This window comes from Delphinapterus leucas, chromosome 2, assembly GCF_059928025.1.
Source record: "Delphinapterus leucas isolate spDelLeu-1000000601 "Yukka" chromosome 2, BTC_Dleu_Yukka2, whole genome shotgun sequence".
In the NCBI taxonomy this organism is placed as follows: Eukaryota; Metazoa; Chordata; class Mammalia; order Artiodactyla; family Monodontidae; genus Delphinapterus; species Delphinapterus leucas.
In genome coordinates, this window is record NC_143130.1 from 88,078,830 (window position 1) to 88,098,160 (window position 19,331).

A 19,331-nucleotide genomic window follows, 5' to 3' on the forward strand; every position below is an offset into this window, starting at 1 on the left:
CCTCAGTGTCTTATAGTTATCTGCATACAGGTCTTTTGTCTCCCTAGTTAGGTTTATTCCTAGGTATTTTATTCTTTTTGTTGCAATGGTAAATGGGATTGTTTCCATAATTTCTGTTTCATATTTTTCATCATTAGTGTATAGGAATGCAAGAGATTTCTGTGCATTAATTTTGTATCCTGCAACTTTACCAGATTCATTAATTAGGTCTAGTAGTGTTCTGGTGGCATTTTTAGGATTCTCTATGTATAATGTCATGTCATCTGCAAACAGTGACAGTTTTACTTCTTCTTTTCCCAATTTGTATTCCTTTTATTTCTTTTTCTTCTCTGATTGCTGTGGCTAGGACTTCCAAAACTATGTTGAATAATAGTGGTGAGAGTGGACGTCCTTGTCTTGTTCCTGATCTGAGAGGAAATGCTTTCAGTTTTTCACCATTGAGAATGATGTTTGCTGTGGGTTTGTCCTATATGGCCTTTATTATGTTGAGGTAGTTTCCCTCTATGCCCACTTTCTGGAGAGTTTTTATGATAAATGGGTGTTGAGTTTTGTCAAAAGCTTTTTCTGCATCTATTGAGACGATCATATGGCTTTTATCCTTCAGTTTGTTAATATAGTGTATCACATTGATTGATTTGCATATGTTGAAGAATCCTTGCATCCCTGGGATAAGTCCCACTTGATCATTGTGTATGATCCTTTTAATGTGTTGTTGGATTCTGTTTGCTAGTATTTTGTTGAGGAGTTTTGCATCTATATTCATCAGTGATATAGGTCTGTAATTTTCTTATTTTGTAGTGTCTTTGTCTGGTTTTGGTATCAGGGTGATGGTGGCCTCATAGAATGAGTTTGGGAGTGTTCCTTCCTCTGCAATTGTTTGGAAGTTTGAGAAGGATGGGTGTTAGCTCTTCTCTAAGTGTTTGATGGAATTCAGTTGTGAAGCCATCTGGTCCTGGACTTCTGTTTGTTGGAAGATTTTTATTCACGGTTTCAATTTCATTACTTGTGATTGGTCTGTTCATATTTTCTGTTTCTTCCTGGTTCAGTCTTGGAAGGTTATACCTTTCTAAGAATTTGTCCATTTCTTCCAGGTTGTCCATTTTATTGGCATAGAGTTGCTTGTAGTAGTCTCTTAGGATGCATTGTATTTCTGCGGTGTCTGTTGTAACTTCCCCTTTTTCATTTCTACTTTTATTGATTTGAGTCCTCTCCCTCTTTTTCTCGATGAGTCTGGCTAATGGTTTATTAATTTTGTTTATCTTCTCAAAGAACCAGCTTTTAGTTTTATTGATCTTTGCTGTTGTTTTCTTTGTTTGTATTTCATTTATTTCTGCTCTGATCTTTATGATTTCTTTCCTTCTGCTAACTTTGGGTTTTGTTTGTTCTTCTTTCTCTAGTTCCTTTAGGTGTAAGGTTAGATTGTTTACTTGAGATTTTTCTTGTTTCCTGAGGTAGGCTTGTATAGCTATAAACTTCCCTCTTAGAACTGCTTTTGCTTCATCCCATAGGTTTTGATTCATTGTGCTTTCATTGTCATTTGTCTCTAGGTATTTTTTGATTTCCTCTTTGATTTCTTCAGTGATCTCTTGGTTATTTAGTAATGTATTATTTAGCCTCTATGTGTTTGTGTTTTTTACGTTTTTTCCCCTGTAATTCATTTCTAATCTCATAGCGTTGTGGTCAGAAAAGATGCTGATATGATTTCAGTTTTCTTAAATTTACTGAGGCTTGATTTGTGACCCAAGATGTGATCTATCCTGGAGAATATTCCTTGCGCACTTGAGAAGAAAGTGTAATCTGCTGTTTTTGGATGGAATGGCCTATAAATATCAATTAAACCTCTGTTGTCTGTTGTGCCATTTAAAGCTTCTGTTTCCTTATTTATTTTCATTTTTGGATGATCTGTCCATTCGTGTAAGTAAAGTGTTAAAGTCCCCCACTATTATGTGTTACTGTTCATTTCCTCTTTTATAACTGTTAGCAGTTGCCTTATATATTGAGGTGCTCCTATGTTGGATGCATATATATTTATAATTGTTATATCTTCTTCTTGGATTGATCCTTTGATCATTATGTAGTGTCCTTCCTTGTCTCTTGTAATATTCTTTATTTTAAAGTCTATTTTATCTTATCTGATATGAGTATAGCTACTCCAGCTTTCTTTTGATTTCCATTTGCATGGAATATCTTTTTCCATCTCCTCACTTTCTGTCTGTATGTGTCCCTAGGTCTGAAGTGGGTCTCTTGTAGACAGCATATAGATGGGTCTTGTTTTTGTATCCATTCAGCAAGCCTGTGTCTTTTGGTTGGAGCAATTAATCCATTCACGTTTAAGATAATTATTGATATGTATGTTCCAATGACCATTTTCTTCATTGTTTTCGGTTTGTTTTTGTAGGTCCTTTTCTTCTCTTGTGTTTCCCACTTAGAGAAGTTCCTTTAGCATTTGTTGTAGAGCTGGTTTGGTGGTGCTGAATTTTCTTAGCTTTTGCTTGTCTGTAAAGCTTTTGATTTCTCCATCGAACCTAAATGAGATCCTTGCTGGGTAGAGTAATCTTGGTTGTAGGTTCTTCCCCTTCATCACTTTAAGTATTTCATACTACTCCCTTCTGGGTTGCAGAGTTTCTGCTGAGAAATCAGCTGTTAACCTTATGGGAGTTCCCTTGTATGTTATTTGTCATTTTTCCCTTGGTGCTTACAATAATTTTTCTTTGTCTTTAATTTTTGCCAATTTGATTACTATGTGTCTCAGCATGTTTTTCCTTGGGTTTATCCTGTATGGGACTCGCTGCACTTCCTGGACTTGGGTGGCCGTTTCCTTTCCCATGTTAGGGAAGTTTTCGACTATAATCTCTTCAGATATTTTCTCTGGTCCTTTCTCTCTCTCTCCTCCTTCTGGGACCCTTATAATGAGAATGTTGTTGCGTTTAATGTTGCCCCAGAGGTCTCTCAGGCTGTCTTCATTTCTTTTCATTTTTTTTTCTTTATTCTGTTCCGCAGCAGTGAATTCCACCATTCTGTCTTCCAGGTCACTTATCCGTTCTTCTGCCTCAGTTATTCTGCTATTGATTCCTTCAAGTGTAGTTTTCATTTCAGTTATTGTATTGTTCATCTCTGTTTGTTTGTTCTTTAATTCTTCTAGGTCTTTGTTAAACATTTCTTGCATCTTCTCGATCTTTGCCTCCATCCTTTTTCCGAGGTCCTTGATCATCTTCACTATCATTATTCTGAATTCTTTTTCTGGAAGGTTGCTTATCTCCACTACATTTAGTTGTTTTTCTGGGGTTTTATCTTGTTCCTTTATTTGGTATATAGCTCTCTGCCTTTTCATCTTGTCTATCTTTATGTGAATGTGGTTTTTGTTCCACAGGCTGCAGGACTGTAGTTCTTCTTGCTTCTGCTGTCTGCCCTCTGGTGGATGAGGCCATCTAAGAGGCTCGAAGGGAGGGACTGGTGGTGGGTAGAGGTTACTGTTGCTCTGGTGGGCAGAGCTCAGTAAAACTTTAATCCACTTGACTGTTGATGGGTGGGTCTGGGTTCCCTCCCTGAGGCCACCCAACCTTTGAACCTGCCTGGGGTCTTTGGTGGGGCTAATGGCAGACTCTGGGAGGTGTCACGCTAAGGAGTACTTCCCAGAACTTCTGCTGCCAGTGTCCTTGTCCCCACTGTGAAACAGAGCCACACCCGCCTCTGCAGGAGACCCTCCAACACTAGCAGGTAGGTCTCTTTCAGTCTACTCTGGGGTCACTGCTCCTTCCCCTGGGTCCCAATGCGGACACTACTTTGTGTGTGTCCTACAAGAGTGGAGTCTCTGTTTCCCCCAGTCCTGTCGAAGTCCTGCAATCAATTCCTCCTAGGCTTCAAAGTCTGATTCTCTAGGAATTCCTCCTCCCATTGCCGGACCCCCAGGTTGGGAAGCCTGATGTGGGGCTCAGAACCTTTACTCCAGTGGGTGGACTTCTGTAGTATAAGTGTTCACCAGTCTGTGATTCACCCACCCAGCAGTTATGGGATTTGATTTTACTGTGACTGCACCCCTCCTACTGTCTCATTGTGGCTTCTCCTTTGTCTTTGGATGTGGGGTATCTTTTTTGGTGAGTTCCAGTGTCTTTCTGTCGATGATCGTCTAGCAGCTAGTTGTGATTTTGGTGTTCTCGCAAGAGGGAGTGAGAGCACGTTCTTCTGCTCCACCATCTTGGTTCCTCCTCTAGAAAGCAACTCTTAATACAAGGATCTATTGGGATTGTAGGGCTGGTAGAAGGGACATTAGTAATATCCAAGAAACAGTGTAGGGGAAGAATCTGAAGGGCTTGGCACGTACTTGTTAGATTGAATTGACTCAGTGGAATGGTGAGATTTTTTTGTGGGAAGCTTTTGTGGGATTTAGAGCGTGAGTTGGCAAACTATGTCATGTATGCCAAATCTGGCCAAGGCCTGTTCTGTATGGCCTTGAGCTAAGAATGGTTCTTATGATTTTTAGTGGTTAAAAAACAAAACAAAGAATAGGTGATGGAGACAGTATGTGGTTCAAAAAGCCTAAAACATTTACCATCTGGCTCTTAATAGAAAAAATTTACTGATTGCCCATTTAGAGTATAGCTATACTTCTCTAAGAAGCGGGGAAGTTGAAGGAAGCATCAGTTTAAGGGGAAAGGTGTTCCTTTGGGCCCTGATGAGTTGTCTGTTGTTGGACAAATAATTGCAGAGGTGAATTTGAAGAAAGGATGAGAAACCAGGACTATATTAATAATTGATCTGTAGTGTTTATTTTTTTGTAAGGCATTGCGTTAAACTATAAAGGATTTGGAAATTATCTGTTGTATCCATTCCTTTACTAGTCCAGGCTTCCATTGCCCCTCCCCAAAAGACTGGTGGCTCTAGCTTATTTTTACTTACCTCCCTGATTAATTTTCCTAAAGAGAGCTCTGATGATTCCTTATGGTAAATGCTACTTGGGATTCATTTTTCTTCCGTATGTAAATTAAAATGTCAATGAAAATGTTTATATTTACATTTAATAGGAAGGCATAAGGTATGAAAAGTATATATACCTGTGTTTCACTTTTTTTTTTTTTTTTTGTGGTACACGGACCTCTCACTGCTGTGGCCTCTCCCATTGCAGAGCACAGGCTCCAGACACGCAGGCTCAGCGGCCATGGTTCATGGGCCCAGCCGCTCCGTGGCATGTGGGATCTTCCCGGACTGGGGCACGAACCCGTGTCCCTTGCATCGGCAGGCGGACTCTCAACCACTGCGCCACCAGGGAAGCCCACCTGTGTTTCACTTTTATGAGTATTTCAATTAATAACTATCCAAAGTTTTGCAAGCCAGCATTTAGACTTAACTGGGGCATTAGTTCGTTGCTGTAGAACAGTCATTTTGAAATCTATTGATACTTCCATCCCTATCGCCACTTGGGTTTGAATAGCTATAGTTAGAGTTGCTTCAGGTAGACTGTTGCTGAGGAGTGGAATTGGAGAAAGAAAAGGGGAAAAGCTAATACTGCTTAGCAGTAGTTAGCAGTTAACAATACCTTTTAGGAGAGGTATGTTAGCTCTCTGTTCTTTTTATTTTTCTCCATGTTCAGAAAATTATATACATAGTGATTACATAGGAATTCTACTTTTGAAAGTAATTAATATATTTCTACTCATTGGTTTCAAAAAAAGATGTAAGAAAGGTGCTTATTTAAAGCATATCATCAAATGATTTTGAAATGCTTATCTTAAATTTCTTTTAAAAAGCTAAAAAAAGAAAGCTAGTAGGGGCTTTGGAGTCAGGGTAAACTACTAGCTGTGTGACTTTGGACAGTCTTGTAACTTTCATGTCTAAGTCTCTGCCCATACCTTGTCTTTTCTCTTTCTGGAGCTCTGATTAAACTTACGTTTGATCTTCTCATTCTGTTTTACATGTCTTGTAACCCTCCCCTGCCTTTTTAACAGCTTTGTTGTGGAATAATGCTCATACTATAAAATTTGCCGTTTTTAAGTATACACATTTGATGGGTTTTTTTGTTTTGTTTGTTTGGTTTTGGCCATGCTGTGTGACTCGTGGGATCTTAGTTCCCCAACCAGGGATTGAACCAAGGCTCTCGGCAGTGAAAGCACAGAGTCCTAACCATTGGACTGCCAGGGAGTTCCCTATTTGGTGGGTTTTTTTTTTCTTTTTTCTTTTTCTTTTTCATTTGATGGTTTTTAATAAATTTATTTACTTTTATAGCCAACATAATCCAGTTTTAGATACCTCACAAAGTTCCCTTGTACTTGTTTGCAGTTTATCCCTGCTCTCACTCTCAGCCCCAGGTAATTACTAAACTTACTGTTTCTGTGGTTTTGCCTTTCTAGAAATTTCATGTAAATGAAATCATAATATCTTATGTCTGGGTTTTTCCATTACCATAATGTTTTTGAGGTCCAGCAGTGTTGCGTGTTATCTTTAGTTTGTCCCTCTTTATTGTTAAGTAGTATATATCATTGCATGGATATATCACTTTGTTGGTTATTATGAATAATGTTTCTAGAACATTCAAATACAAGTCTTTGTGTGGACATGTTTTCATTTTTGGGGGGAAGATAGTTAGGAATGGAATCTTGGAGTCATATGTAAGTTTATGTTTAACATTTCAGTAAACAACCAAACTTTTCCTTTGTAAGTGTTTATACCATTCTGCATTCCGACTAGTAAAGTATGAGATTCCAGTTTATACATCTGTGCTTGCACTGGGTATTGTCAGCCTTTGATTAAAGCCTTTCTAGTGGTTGTGAAGTGGTATTGCATTGTAGTTTTAAATTTGCATTTCCCTAATAGCCAGTGAAATTGAGCACCTTTTCTTATACTTATTTGGTAAAGTAAGCACATTCTCCTTGGTGAAATGTCTCTCCATGTCTTTTGCCCATTTGTGAATTGGATTTTTTTTTTAATGTTGAGTTTTCTGAGTCCTTTATCTTATTTGCAAATAAGTCCTAAATCAGTATATGCTATTTTGGGTGGAGTATTTTATAAGTTCCATCAGGTAAAATTGATTGACAGTGTTGTTTAAGTCTACTCTATTCTTTCTAGTTTTCTTATCAAGAAAAAGATGAGGTTAAAAAAAAAAAAAAAAGAGGATGTGAACTGTACAAGATTGCATTTCATAGCATTTATCTATGCCCATATATTTCCAAGTTCTCCCTAAGACGTTTTCCTCTTTTGTCAAGTGGTTGTCTTTGACAGAACTCCTTAGAAAGGTCCACTGTTAATTAATAAATTTGCTCATGTTGTGTTCATTTTTTGCCCATCTTTCATTCATATTGTAGGCTTTAGACATATGCTCATGAACTGCAAATGATTTAGTTAAAAACATATACATATAATTCATACTGGAGTAGTCTGAGTGCTTCTCATGCATGTATATTGCCATTATTTTAGTAGGTTATTTGCATATGTTCTAGAATCTGATTTTGGTGGACTTCATTACCATAGCATGGGACTGAGCTGTGGTCATTGCCATTTGTTTGCAAAGAAGCTCACAGGGAGAAATTCCAAACAAATCTTTGTCTTGCTTTAACAACCAGTAAAAATATAGCAGCAAGTACAACCACTAATCTGTTTTTCCCCCTCAAACCAGCTCCAATATTTTCTAGAAGAGAGAAGCAACCCTTTAAATGATAAATCACAGTATAATTTTAGTGCTACCCCTAAACCCTGCATTTTTAATAATAGGAGCTTAATGAAAATTTCATGAGTTTAAAGCAGTAGGTTAAGTTGGTTTGGGTAGAAATTCAACCTCACGTTATCGCGTGTCAGAGCAGCCTACCAAATGGTATTTTTTTCAAGTTACAAGCAGAAGTCACATGAATAAATGTCTTCAGATCCAGATGCTCTGCCTACCTTCAGTGTACTATGGTTGTGGAGTGGGAGAAGGGGCCAGGATAGCAATAATATACCAGCAGTCTAACTGACATGGCCAGATGTTCTCAGGAGAATGCTCTAAATGTGATCCTGGGGATGGTTCTATTGCTCTACAGGTGCATAAGGGAGTAGGGAGTGATGGAGATTGCATTCCTAAATAGAGTAAGTCTCATTGAGAAAGGTGACGTTTGCTCAAAGACTTGAAGGAGGTGATAGAATGAAAGTAATGAGTCAAGATGCAGAGATGCAGAGCACTAGGACCTTAAAGATTATTGTAAGGACTTTGGCTTTTATAAAACTTATTTGAGTAAAATGTGAAAATACTGGAGAGTTTTGAGCAGAGAAGTGACATAATCACATATTTTAAAAGGATTACTTTAGGGACTTCCCTGGTGGTCCAGTGGTTAAGACTCTGCACTTCCATTGCAGGTGCCATGGGTTCGATCCCTGGTCAGGGAACTAAGATTCCATATGCTGTGTGGCATGACCAAAAATAAATAAATAAAATAAAAATGTTTTAAAAAGATTATTTTATTTCTTTTGGCAAGGGTGGCATGAGTGGTTTCTGCAGTAAGCCAGGCAAGAGGTGATGATGGCTTGGGCCAGAATAGTAGCAGTGGAGGTGTGAGAAGTGGTTGGATATTGGATGTGTTTTGAAGGCAAGCTGACAGGTTTTGCCATGGGATTATATATGAAGTATATAAGAAGAGGAAATCAAAGATGACATTAAAATTTCTGCCTTAAGGGACTTCCCTGGCGGTCCATTGGTTAAGATTCCACACTTCCACTGCAGGGGCCACAGGTTCGATCCCTGGTTGGGGAACTAAGATCCTGCATGCCATGCAGCCCAAAAAAAAAAAAAAAAAAAAGTATTTTTGCCTTAAAAAAAAAAAAGAAAGAATTACAACTGGAAGAATAGAGTTACCATTTACTGAGATGGGGAAGACTTTATGAGAAATACTGTTTGGGTGAAAGATGAGCTCAGTTTTGGCCATGTTACGTTTGAGATGCCTGTTAGACATCAAAATGAAGCTGTTAAGTAGGCAGTTGGTTATGTGAGCATGGAGTTCAGGGAAAGATCTGACATGGAAATACAAATTAGAGAGTTATCCAATGTATTGATGGCAAACTGGATGTGCGCACTAAAAGAATGAATATAACTGGAAAAAAAGTCCGAAGTCTGAGTGAATATAACCGGAAAAAAGAAGTCCAAAGTCTGAGTGAATATAACTGGAAAAAAGAAGTCCAAAGTCTGAGTGAATATAATTGGAAAAAAGAAGTCTAAAGATTGAGGAGAAGAGGAGAAATCAGCAATGGAGTGGCCAGTGAAGGGAAGAAAATCAAACTAACTGATGAAAATGTTTTAAGAAGATAAGAATGGTTGATTTTGTTAAATGCTGCTGATATATCAATGAAGATGAGTCCTGAAAGTTGACCTTTGGATTTAGAGAAAACCATTGATGATCTTGTTGAAACTTATTTTAGGAGAGTGCTTGCCTTGAAAGTCTGACTGGAGTGGGTTTTAGAAAGCATAGGAGGAGAAGAAAAGAAGGAAACACTTCTTCCAATGATCTTTACTGCAGATGGAGATAGAAACATTATGTGTTAGCTTGAGGGGCAAATGGAGTCATGCAAAATTTGTTGTGTTTAAAATGGGAAGAATAATAGCATGTTACGTGCTGATAGGAATAAGTTAATAAAGAAGGGGAAAAAATCAGGGAGAACTGGTGGAGAGTTAGTAAGGGTATGGGGTCTAGAGCACAAGAGTGATTAGACTTAAATAGGAACACAGTCACAGGAAGGAAGGCAGAATGTGTGGGTATAGATACTCATTGGTGGACAGATGTGGTAGAGGTTTGTAGAAGTTCTCTTCTTGCTGCTCAATTTTCTGAGTGAAATGGGAAGTAGGTCATCACTTGAGAGTAAGAATGGTGAAGGAGTGTTGGAGGTTTGAGGAGAGGAGGAGATGGTGTGAAATCATACAGAAGAATGAGAAAATGGACCAGGGAAATATGGTGTGACTGTTGGGCATCATGAAGGGGCATTTGAGGTTTGTGGTCAGGGCTTTAAAGTGAAACCAGAGGGTGTTGTTTTGTTTGTTTTTTTCCATAGTCATATTAATATAGGCAGTTATGGAATAGATGGGGAATTGGATTGAATCAGGGTTGCGTTTGCTAGGTGTATTCCTAGTACAGTAAAACTGGAGAGATTCCTATTCCCCCCCACCCCCGCCCAAGGGGTATGTAGGGAAGCAGATTCTTCAAAGGAATACTACCAGACTTTAGTTAGAAAAAGAAGGTGTTGGATTGCAGGATCTTAGTTCCCCAACCAGGGATCGAACCCATGCCCCCTGCAGTGGAAGCACAGAAGAATCCTAACCAATGGACCCCCAGAGAATTCCCTACAGGTTTCTTTTTGGAATACAGGCTCTTCCTTTTTGTACTGTACTGGTAAGAAAGAGGGGGATGGGGGCGAGAGATTTTGAGAGAGAGAGCGTGCTAATATCTATATTTAATATATATCTAATATCTATAGATTTATTAGATATTTAATGTTTATATGTCTAATATATATATTATGTGGAGGATGAAGCTCAAGATCTTCAATCTACTCAGTCCGAACTTACGGAGTTTCACCTATCTCAGTATGTAATGCCTCATCCCTTTTTAAAAAAAATTTATTTATTTATTTTATTTTATTTTTGGCTGCCTTGGATCTTCATTGCTGCACGCAGGCTTTCTCTAGTTGCAGTGAGCGGGGGCTAGTCTTTGTTGCTGTGCACGGGCTTCTCATTGCGGTGGCTTCTCTTGTTGCAGAGCATGGGCTCTAGGCGTGTGGGCTTCAGTAGTTGTGGCACGCAGGCTCAGTAGTTGTAGCTCGCAGGCTCTAGAGTGCAGGCTCAGTAGTTGTGGTGGACTGGCTTATGTGCTCTGCGACATGTGGGATCTTCCCAGACCAGGGCTCGAACCCGTGTCCCCTGCATTGGCAGGTGGATTCTTAACCACTGAGCCACCAGGGAAGTCCACCTCATCCCTTTTTGATCAATCACCAATAGCAGGTTACAGAGTCTAGGGATCCAGGCAGAAGCTTAAGTGGTGGTATAAAAAGTAATTTAAAAAAAACTTTTAAATTTGAAATTATTTCAGGTTTACAGTAATTGATGGAAATGTGTTAATCTTCCACTGTCATCCTAGATTTGTCTTATTCTCCATATTGATGTTTTTGCTTTATGCATTTTGAGACTATTTTATTTGGTGATTCATATTTAAGATTGTTGTAGTAGTCTGGTGAATCAGATATTTGAAATCATATAATAACCTGCACTATCCCTATTGATGTTTAGCATGTATTTTTTTTTTAGTATTGTCTTTCTTTTGATTAGAATTTGCTTGATATCTCTTTCTATCCCTGTACCATTAGCCATTCCATGGCCTATGCTTTAGGTATTTGTCTTAGAAACAGAGTATAGCTATTATTAGGTTTTATTTTATTTTTAGTTGAATCTGACAGTCACTTTTTGTGTGTGTGTGTGTGGTACGCGGGCCTCTCACTGTTGTGGCCTCTCCCGTTGCGGAGCACAGGCTCAGGAAACGCAGGCTCAGCGGCCATGGCTCACAGGGCTAGCCGCTTCGCGGCATGTCGGATCTTCCCAGACCAGGGCACGAACCCGTGTCCCCTGCATCGGCAGGCGAACTCTCAACCACTGCGCCACCAGGGAAGCCGTGACAGTCACTTTTAATTGGCCTTAAAATGATCCACTTCCCAGGATCATACCAGCCCCTCTTGAAGTTTCTGGCTGAAACTCGATTTCCCTCCTCTCTGGTTATTTGAAGCCACAGTATCTGCATAGCACTGTTGATTTAGTAATCTCAATCTCACTGGACTTAAATGGAATAATTCTAATATTTTAGGTGTGCTGTCGTCAGTCAACATGTTTGTATATAGTAAATATTTAGTGAATTATTTTAATGTATTTATCATTAAATTTTTCCTTGTAATATTAGTTGGTTAATTTATAAACCATCTTTTTTAAACTTTCTATTTTAGTCCCAGAAATCCTGGATAGAAAGCACTTTGACCAAGAGGGAATGTGTATACATTATACCAAGTTCAAAAGACCCTCACAGGTAAGCATACTTCTCTTTCTTCTGGGTTCTTCTAGAAATAAATAAATAAATAAATTTATTTACCTACCTACCTACCTTATATTTTTGGCTACGTTGGGTCTTAATTGTGGCACACGAGATCTTCGTTGAGGCATGCAGGATCTTTCATTACGGAGCACAGTCTCTTTGTTGTGGCACTTGGGCTTCTCTTTAGTTGCGGTGTGTGGGATTTTTGTCTCTAGTTGTGGTGCGAGGGCTCCAGTGCACATGGGCTCTGTAGCTGTGGTGCGCGGGCTGTCTTGTCGAGGTGCGTGGGCTTAGTTGCCGCGTGGCATGTGGGATCTTAGTTCCCTGACCAGGGATTGAACCTGCGTCTGCTGCATTGGAAGGCGGATTCTTTACCACTGGACCACCAAGGAAGTCCCTCTTCTAGAAATTTAGATGTAAATTATATTGCTATTTATTTATTAAAAATTTAAATTATTAATTATTTGTAGTTACTGTTAACTTTTGTGCTTACTGTTAATTATTCTTTTAGGATTAGGAGAAGGAGCTATCATCGCAAAATATCAGTGTTCTGGAGTTCTTAATTACATTTCACAACATAAAACCTCTTCTTCAAAGTTGTTCCATCCCTAATCTCCCCCATATCATACTAGTGTATTACAAAGACAGTTAAGGCTCTCTTTTTTAATTGATTCACTGATACTGAGAACTTAAAAAAGTTTGTATATCGGTTTAATGGGCATCTACTGAGTGCCCAACACTATGGTTTATGCTGAAGAAACCAATATGAACCTAATAGTTGCTGGTTTTGTTTGCCAAAATATAGCTATAATGAGCACTTAGTGGAAAACCTATCACCAGAGATTCTGTTGGCATCTCTGATTGTCTTTTGGTCTTTAAAATGGCTTTGATAATAGAAAAAATTTTAAGTAAAGGACAGTAGTTAGAATTCAAGAAAAAGACCTGTTGAGGTATTTATTGAAGAAATATTTTTCCTAATATTTTTCTTTTTCTTTAGACCTAAAAATAGCAAGAAGCTTAAAAGGGTAAATCAAAAATACAGTTATTTTCTGGCCTACAGAGCACCTCTTTTCACAGGCACTTAGGAAAAATTAATTGAAAAAGGCATTTACAAGGATTTTTAGTCTTCTTACCTTTGCTGTCTCCTGTTAAACCCTGTTTGCTATGTAGTAATCTTCTCTGCAACTTTACTTCCATTTACTATATGGCTCTTATGAAAATACAGCCAAGTAGGTAATCTTTTATTAACTGATGTATTTTAAATTTTAGCACCTGTCACCATTATTGTCCATAGTGAGTTTTTGGTAAATATTTGTTGAATAGAATTTCTGAACCTTTTGTTTGTTACATTACATAAACCTGCTGTTTGAATTCAGCATTTCTCTTTTTTTTTAAACAGCAAAAAATACCTATTTTGAATATATCTCTCACTTAAACAAATTTCCATTATAAGAGGAATGTGCATGATAACTTTTGGAAAGTTTTGAGATGCAGAAAGTAGGCTCAGGGACTTCCCTTGTGGCGCAGTGGTTAAGAATCCACCTGCCAATGCAGGGGACACGGGTTTGATCCCTGGTCCAGGAAGTTGTCACATGCGGCAGAGCATCTAAGCCTGTGTGCCCCAACTACTGAGCCTGTGCTGTAGAGCCTGCGAGCCACAGCTACTGAAGCCCGTGCACCTAGAGACCGTGCTCCGCAACAAGAGAAACCACTGCAGTGAGAAGCCCATGCACCGCAATGAAGAGTAGCCCCCGCTCGCCACAACCAGAGAAAGCCCGCACACAGCAGCCAAAACCCAGAGCAGCCAAAAATAAATAAATAAATAAATAAATTTATTTAATTAAAAAAGTTACTCTATCATTAAAAAAAAGAAAGTAGGCACAATACTCAGTTTCAAAACATGAAGACAGTCATTATTAATAACATTAATTGCACCTATTTTTAATCTTTTCTCAGTGCATAGCTTTCGTTTTAAAATATAGCTAAATTCAGTCTATACGTAAAGCTTTGAATCTGCTTTTTAACAAAATGTTATAGTAATTACATTTTTTCATGTTATAGATATTTTATAAGAACGGTAGTTAATATTCTGTTAGTGTATGTATCACAATTCATATACCTATCCTAATCTTTGCCGTTTGAGTTATTTTCAGTTTTTAGCATTATAAATTAAAATTAGGTCACAGTGGAGATCTTAGTGGATAAAACTTTTTTGTGTTTAAAGTTTTATTCCCGCTTAGTATGTGTAATGCCAAAAAAACTTTACAAAAGATAAAAGAATACACATTATCACCAGTAGTGACGAGATTGCCTGAATATTGACTAGAGTATTATGATCCATCATCTTCAAGAAAAAGTGATGAGTAGAAAATAGTGTATTAAATTTGCATTTATTTGATTACTGTTGAGAAAACATTTTTAATATTCTTTAATATTCCCCCAATTTTTGTTAATTTCTGTAAATGTCTTTTTAGATCATTAAAATAGATAACCTTAATGTCTCTTCCAATCATTATTCTATGATTTATTTGTATTTCTTACTAATTATTAAAGATAGGTTTTATTACAAGATAAGATTACATTTCTTAACCAGAGAGCATAAGTGACATTTCCCAGGTCACATGGCTAATAATTCATAAAGATTGGATTAGAATTTAGATCTGCCAGCTCTAAATAAGACTGTGTTGTTCTTCCATTTAGAGAAAATTATGGTTTTGCTTTATTAAAAAATAGATTGTATTATCATTAAGGAGCTTATTTCTTGTAATTTTGTTAATTTTACTTTGCAGTAGAAATAATACAAGTCCTCATTAGGTGTTAAAGAAATCTCAAGCTGTTATTAAATACCCTTGCCTGTAGCCATCCATATGAGACCTAATTTACAAACACCATTAGCTGGTCATTTTTTCCTACACTAATTGGATTTTAAAGTTAATTTAATATGAATAGGTTAATCATTGATTTACAAGGTACCAAAAATTATAAGTGAAAGCCTCGTTTTTACCACTGTGCCTTAACTATAAGTTCCCCTCCCTAAAGGAAACTGGTGTTACCTATCCCTTGGGATACCTTTCAGAAATAGATATACTCTTTGTCTGACCAAGCAGATGTATATTTATTCCTCCCTCTTCCCTTTTAAATACATACTGTTTATCTCGTGTTTATTATCTTGGCAATAACCACTTTGCTCTTAATTTTTGCATCCTTTTTAATTATATATCTGGATCATAATTTTAGTATTCCCTTAGGACATTTTAGCTATTCTGTTTTTTTGCTGTTAGAAAAAAAAAAATTCTGTTGGGTTTTTTCAGCAGTAGCCATCCCTGACTCCTTGTTTGGTACCTTACAATAAATGCTGCTCTTTCCTTCACCACAATAAATAAATAAATAGATAAACAAATGAATGAATGAATGAATGAAAAAAAATTCTGTAGTGAATAACCTTATAAGTGAATCATTTTACACATATGCTGTAGATATTTTTTAACCTTCACTCTTAGTACTTTAGACTTAGAGAAAGAGTCTGCATTTTTCATTTTGATAAGTATTGCCAAATTGCCCTCCATAGAGAGTTTATCAATTTATACTCCTCCCAGCAGATACGAGGCTACTTTCCTCTATATTCTCACCAAGATATTGTCTTAAAGGATTAAAAAAATTATTTTTCTAATCAAATACCTTTTCATGTTTGTTTTTACTGTGAATTATCTGTTTATATATTTTCCTATTTTATATTGATTCAATGAAGCTCATATATTAGGAAAACTAACATTTTGTCTGCAAATATTTTTTCTCAGTTTACCTTTAGACTTTATGAGTGACATATTTTTGCCACATAAAAATGTTGTATTTTTTATGTAGTTACATCTGTCAGTCTTTTCTCTTATGGTTTCTGGGTTTTAAGTCACAACTAATTATATTTAAAATATGAAAATCATGTTAGTTTTAAAAAGTAGTTATTTGAATATGTAAATTAAGGTATAAATGTCTTGTGCTATCTACTGAAAAATTAAACTAAATACATAATTTTTCCTTTGTTTTGTATTTTTTTATGGATTTTATATAGTTTAAACTAAAAAAATTTTTTCCCTTTAAGTAATAGATTTACCTTGTTTTATAGGTGCCTTCCAGGATGTCAAATTTGTCAACAACTCGTCAGGTAATTTTCATAACTCCATTGCACAAATTTTGAAAAATAAAACTAATGTATAAAAAAAAATCAGAATACATTGGGATAAATTCACAGGCCATTATGTTTAAGGGTTACTTTACTCAGACTTGGGAGGTGAAGGATCAGGCAAAACTGCTTGAAACTCAAGTGTAGGTAATCTGAGCAGAGTTCTAAAGCTGAATGTGACTTAGGTAAAGATTGAGGGAAAGGGATTTTAGGCAGAGAGAACAGGATGTGGGAAGGCCTGGCAGTGAAAAAGATTATGGTTCTGTCAGGAAACTGCAGGCTGTAGAATGTAAGATGAATATTGGAGAGATCAGAGTCTGGAGAAATAAGTAGGGCCAGATCATTTAAGCTCTTTGTGTACTATGCCACACAGTTTTGATTTCATGTTAAAAGGGTATTATATAGGGAAGTAACATGTTTAGTTTTTTTTTTCTTTCCTCAATAAAAGCAGTTGGTATTTTGAGGAGATTGGATTGGGAGAAAAAAATAGTTTAGAAACTTTTGGAGTAATTCTGGCAAAAAATGAGAGCCTGAATTAAGATACTGGCTATGGTGATGAAGGAGAATTAGGCATATTTGAAGGGATTAATCAGACAAATTCAATAGGATTTGGTGGATGTATGGAGAAAGGGAAGATTTGAGGATGGTACCTAAATTTCTTACTTAGGCAACTAATTAAAGAGTAATGTTGTTCTTTTAAGCTGTGATGAAAGAAGACAAGAGGAAGATGAGAAGGTCTCTTGGTGGTGGGCTAGGAAAAGAAGTGCATAGAATATGTTCATTCAGATATATTGAGTTGTTTTAGCATCTCCAGTCCTGTTCATTTGTTCCTCTAGATGGGAAGTTTTCTGTCTGGTGTCTTTACACTCAGGCTGAAGAGCTTCCTTTAGCATTTGGTATAATGCAGATATATTGGAGAGGAATTTTCTCAGTTTGGTTTATCTGAAAATATGTTTATTTTACTCTCATTTTTAAAGGATATTTTCACTGAATGTGGAATTCTGAGTTGACACTTTTCTCATTCCAGTGCTTTGAAGATACCATTATATTGTCTTCTAGCTGTTGGTTTCTAGTGAGAAGTCAGCTGTCGTTAGTGTAGTTGCTCTCCTGTGTGTAATGGGTCTTTTTTTCCTCTGGCTATTTTAAGGATTCTTTTTTTTTCCCTGTAATTCTGGATTTCAACAGCAGGTTTATGATGTGCCTAGGAATGGTTCTTTTTGTACTTCTTGCATAAATATCTGCAAGTTCATATTTTTCACCAAATTTATAAGTTTTCAGCCATTGTTTCCTAAAATACTTTTCTGCCCCATTCTCTATCTCTCTTCCCTCAGAAACTCCAGTTATACATATATTAGATTGCTTGATATTTTCCACAAGTCACTGAGGCCCTGTTTCATTTTTATTTAATTAAAATAATTTTTCCCATTTATTAGATTAGATCATTTGTATTGATCTGTCTTCAGGTTCACTAACACTTATTTCTGCAATCTCCAATGCTGTTTTGCCCATCCAGTAGGAAGTAGATGCCCCAAACTAAATTTAGAAGACTGTATCATCAAATACTAATGTATTTATACTATTTTAATTCTATGGTGAAGGTATTAATTTACTGATATCCTAAAATCAAAAAGATTAATTTTCATACTCTGAGTTCATTTATTTTCGTATGGTTTTTCATTGACTAATTTTTTAAAAGGTCTTTTTAAAATTTTATTACTTTTTTCCTTTAGGTGTTTTTGTGGTCGCTTGGTCAAGCAACATGCTTGTTTTACTGCAAGTCTTGCCATGAAATACTCAGATGTGAAATTGGGTGACCATTTTAATCAGACATTAGAAGAGTGGTCTGTGGAAAAACATACAGAACAGAGCCCAACGGATGCTTATGGAGTCATAAATTTTCAAGGGGGTTCTCATTCCTACAGAGCTAAGGTATGTCATGTATTTGAGTTTCTTCATTTACCTTATTACCTAATAATATACGTTTATTACCTGACAATAATATTGTGTCAGAAAATTAGTTTCAATCATTTCCTTATGTATTTTGAAGTTCTTTGTATAGGTACATATATGAATATAGAATTGTTATATCTTGTTGAATGGAACCTTTTTTTTTTAGTTTAGTCTACTATCTCACTTTTTCTTTTCTTTTTGGTCTTTTGGATTAAGTATTTTTTTATTAAGCTTTCCTTCTTTATAGCATTTTATTTATACATTGTTTCTCTATTCTTTAGCTTAATCTTATAATAAATACTATAAAATGCATTTATAACTTGTTACTATTATAAATTAGTAGTTTTACCACTTCCTGGACAACGCAAGAAAGTTTAGAATACTTGTGACTACATTTTTTTCCCTCATGACTAATGTGCTCTCGTTGGCATGAATTTTATTTCTTCGTGTATTAAACTTCCAAATCATAATTATTATTCATTTAGATGTATCAACATATTATCCCTTAGATTGTTCCACCTGCCTCCCTCCCTGCCTTGATTTGATAAGCAGTGCCAAATGTTGGGCCTGTCTCTCCATTTTTTCTATTCTCTTGGATCCTGATCCCACAAGTTGTCACTGCTTTGGTAGCTCACTGATAGCTTAACAACAGGTGTTATTTATCTAGTTTCTGGTTTCTTTAGTTCCCAGGGGCAGTTAGTCGAAAACAACCTAGTCCATCATTGTTGGAAATGGAATTCCTCATTTATTACTAACATAATCTTTTTTTAAAAAAAATTAACTTTAGATTGTTTTCCAAACACTACTTAATGTACCCAAGTATAATAATGAGTTAAACAGAACTAATGCAGAAAGACTTAGTACAGAACAAATCTCATTACAAATCATTCTTAACGGATTCTGGAGTCTTCTCAGTTTTATATAATTCTGATATTTTGGGATAATTTTCCTTGGTGTTTGATCTCTATTTGTAAAGGAATTGGCAATATGTTGTTTTGCAAAGAACCTTTATTAGAGATGATTAAAAGTGTTTTTCTGGGCTTCCCTGGTGGCGCAGTGGTTGAGAGTCCGCCTGCCGTTGCAGGGGACACGGGTTTGTGCCCCGGTCCGGGAAGATCCCACATGCCGCAGAGCGGCTAGGCCCATGAGCCATGGCCGCTGAGCCTGCGCGTCTGGAGCCT

At 36.7% G+C, this 19,331-nt stretch overlaps 1 protein-coding gene across 1 annotated transcript in view; it reads left to right on the forward strand.

Annotated features, from left to right (window-relative positions):
• TRPM7 (transient receptor potential cation channel subfamily M member 7) overlaps positions 1-19,331 on the forward strand; it is a 120,904-nt gene that overhangs the window by 14,491 nt on the left and 87,082 nt on the right. Inside the window, 3 exon segments of the mRNA XM_089907249.1 lie at positions 11,938-12,017; positions 16,144-16,182; positions 17,931-18,129. Of these exon segments, the coding sequence (XP_089763375.1) occupies positions 11,938-12,017; positions 16,144-16,182; positions 17,931-18,129 (318 nt within the window).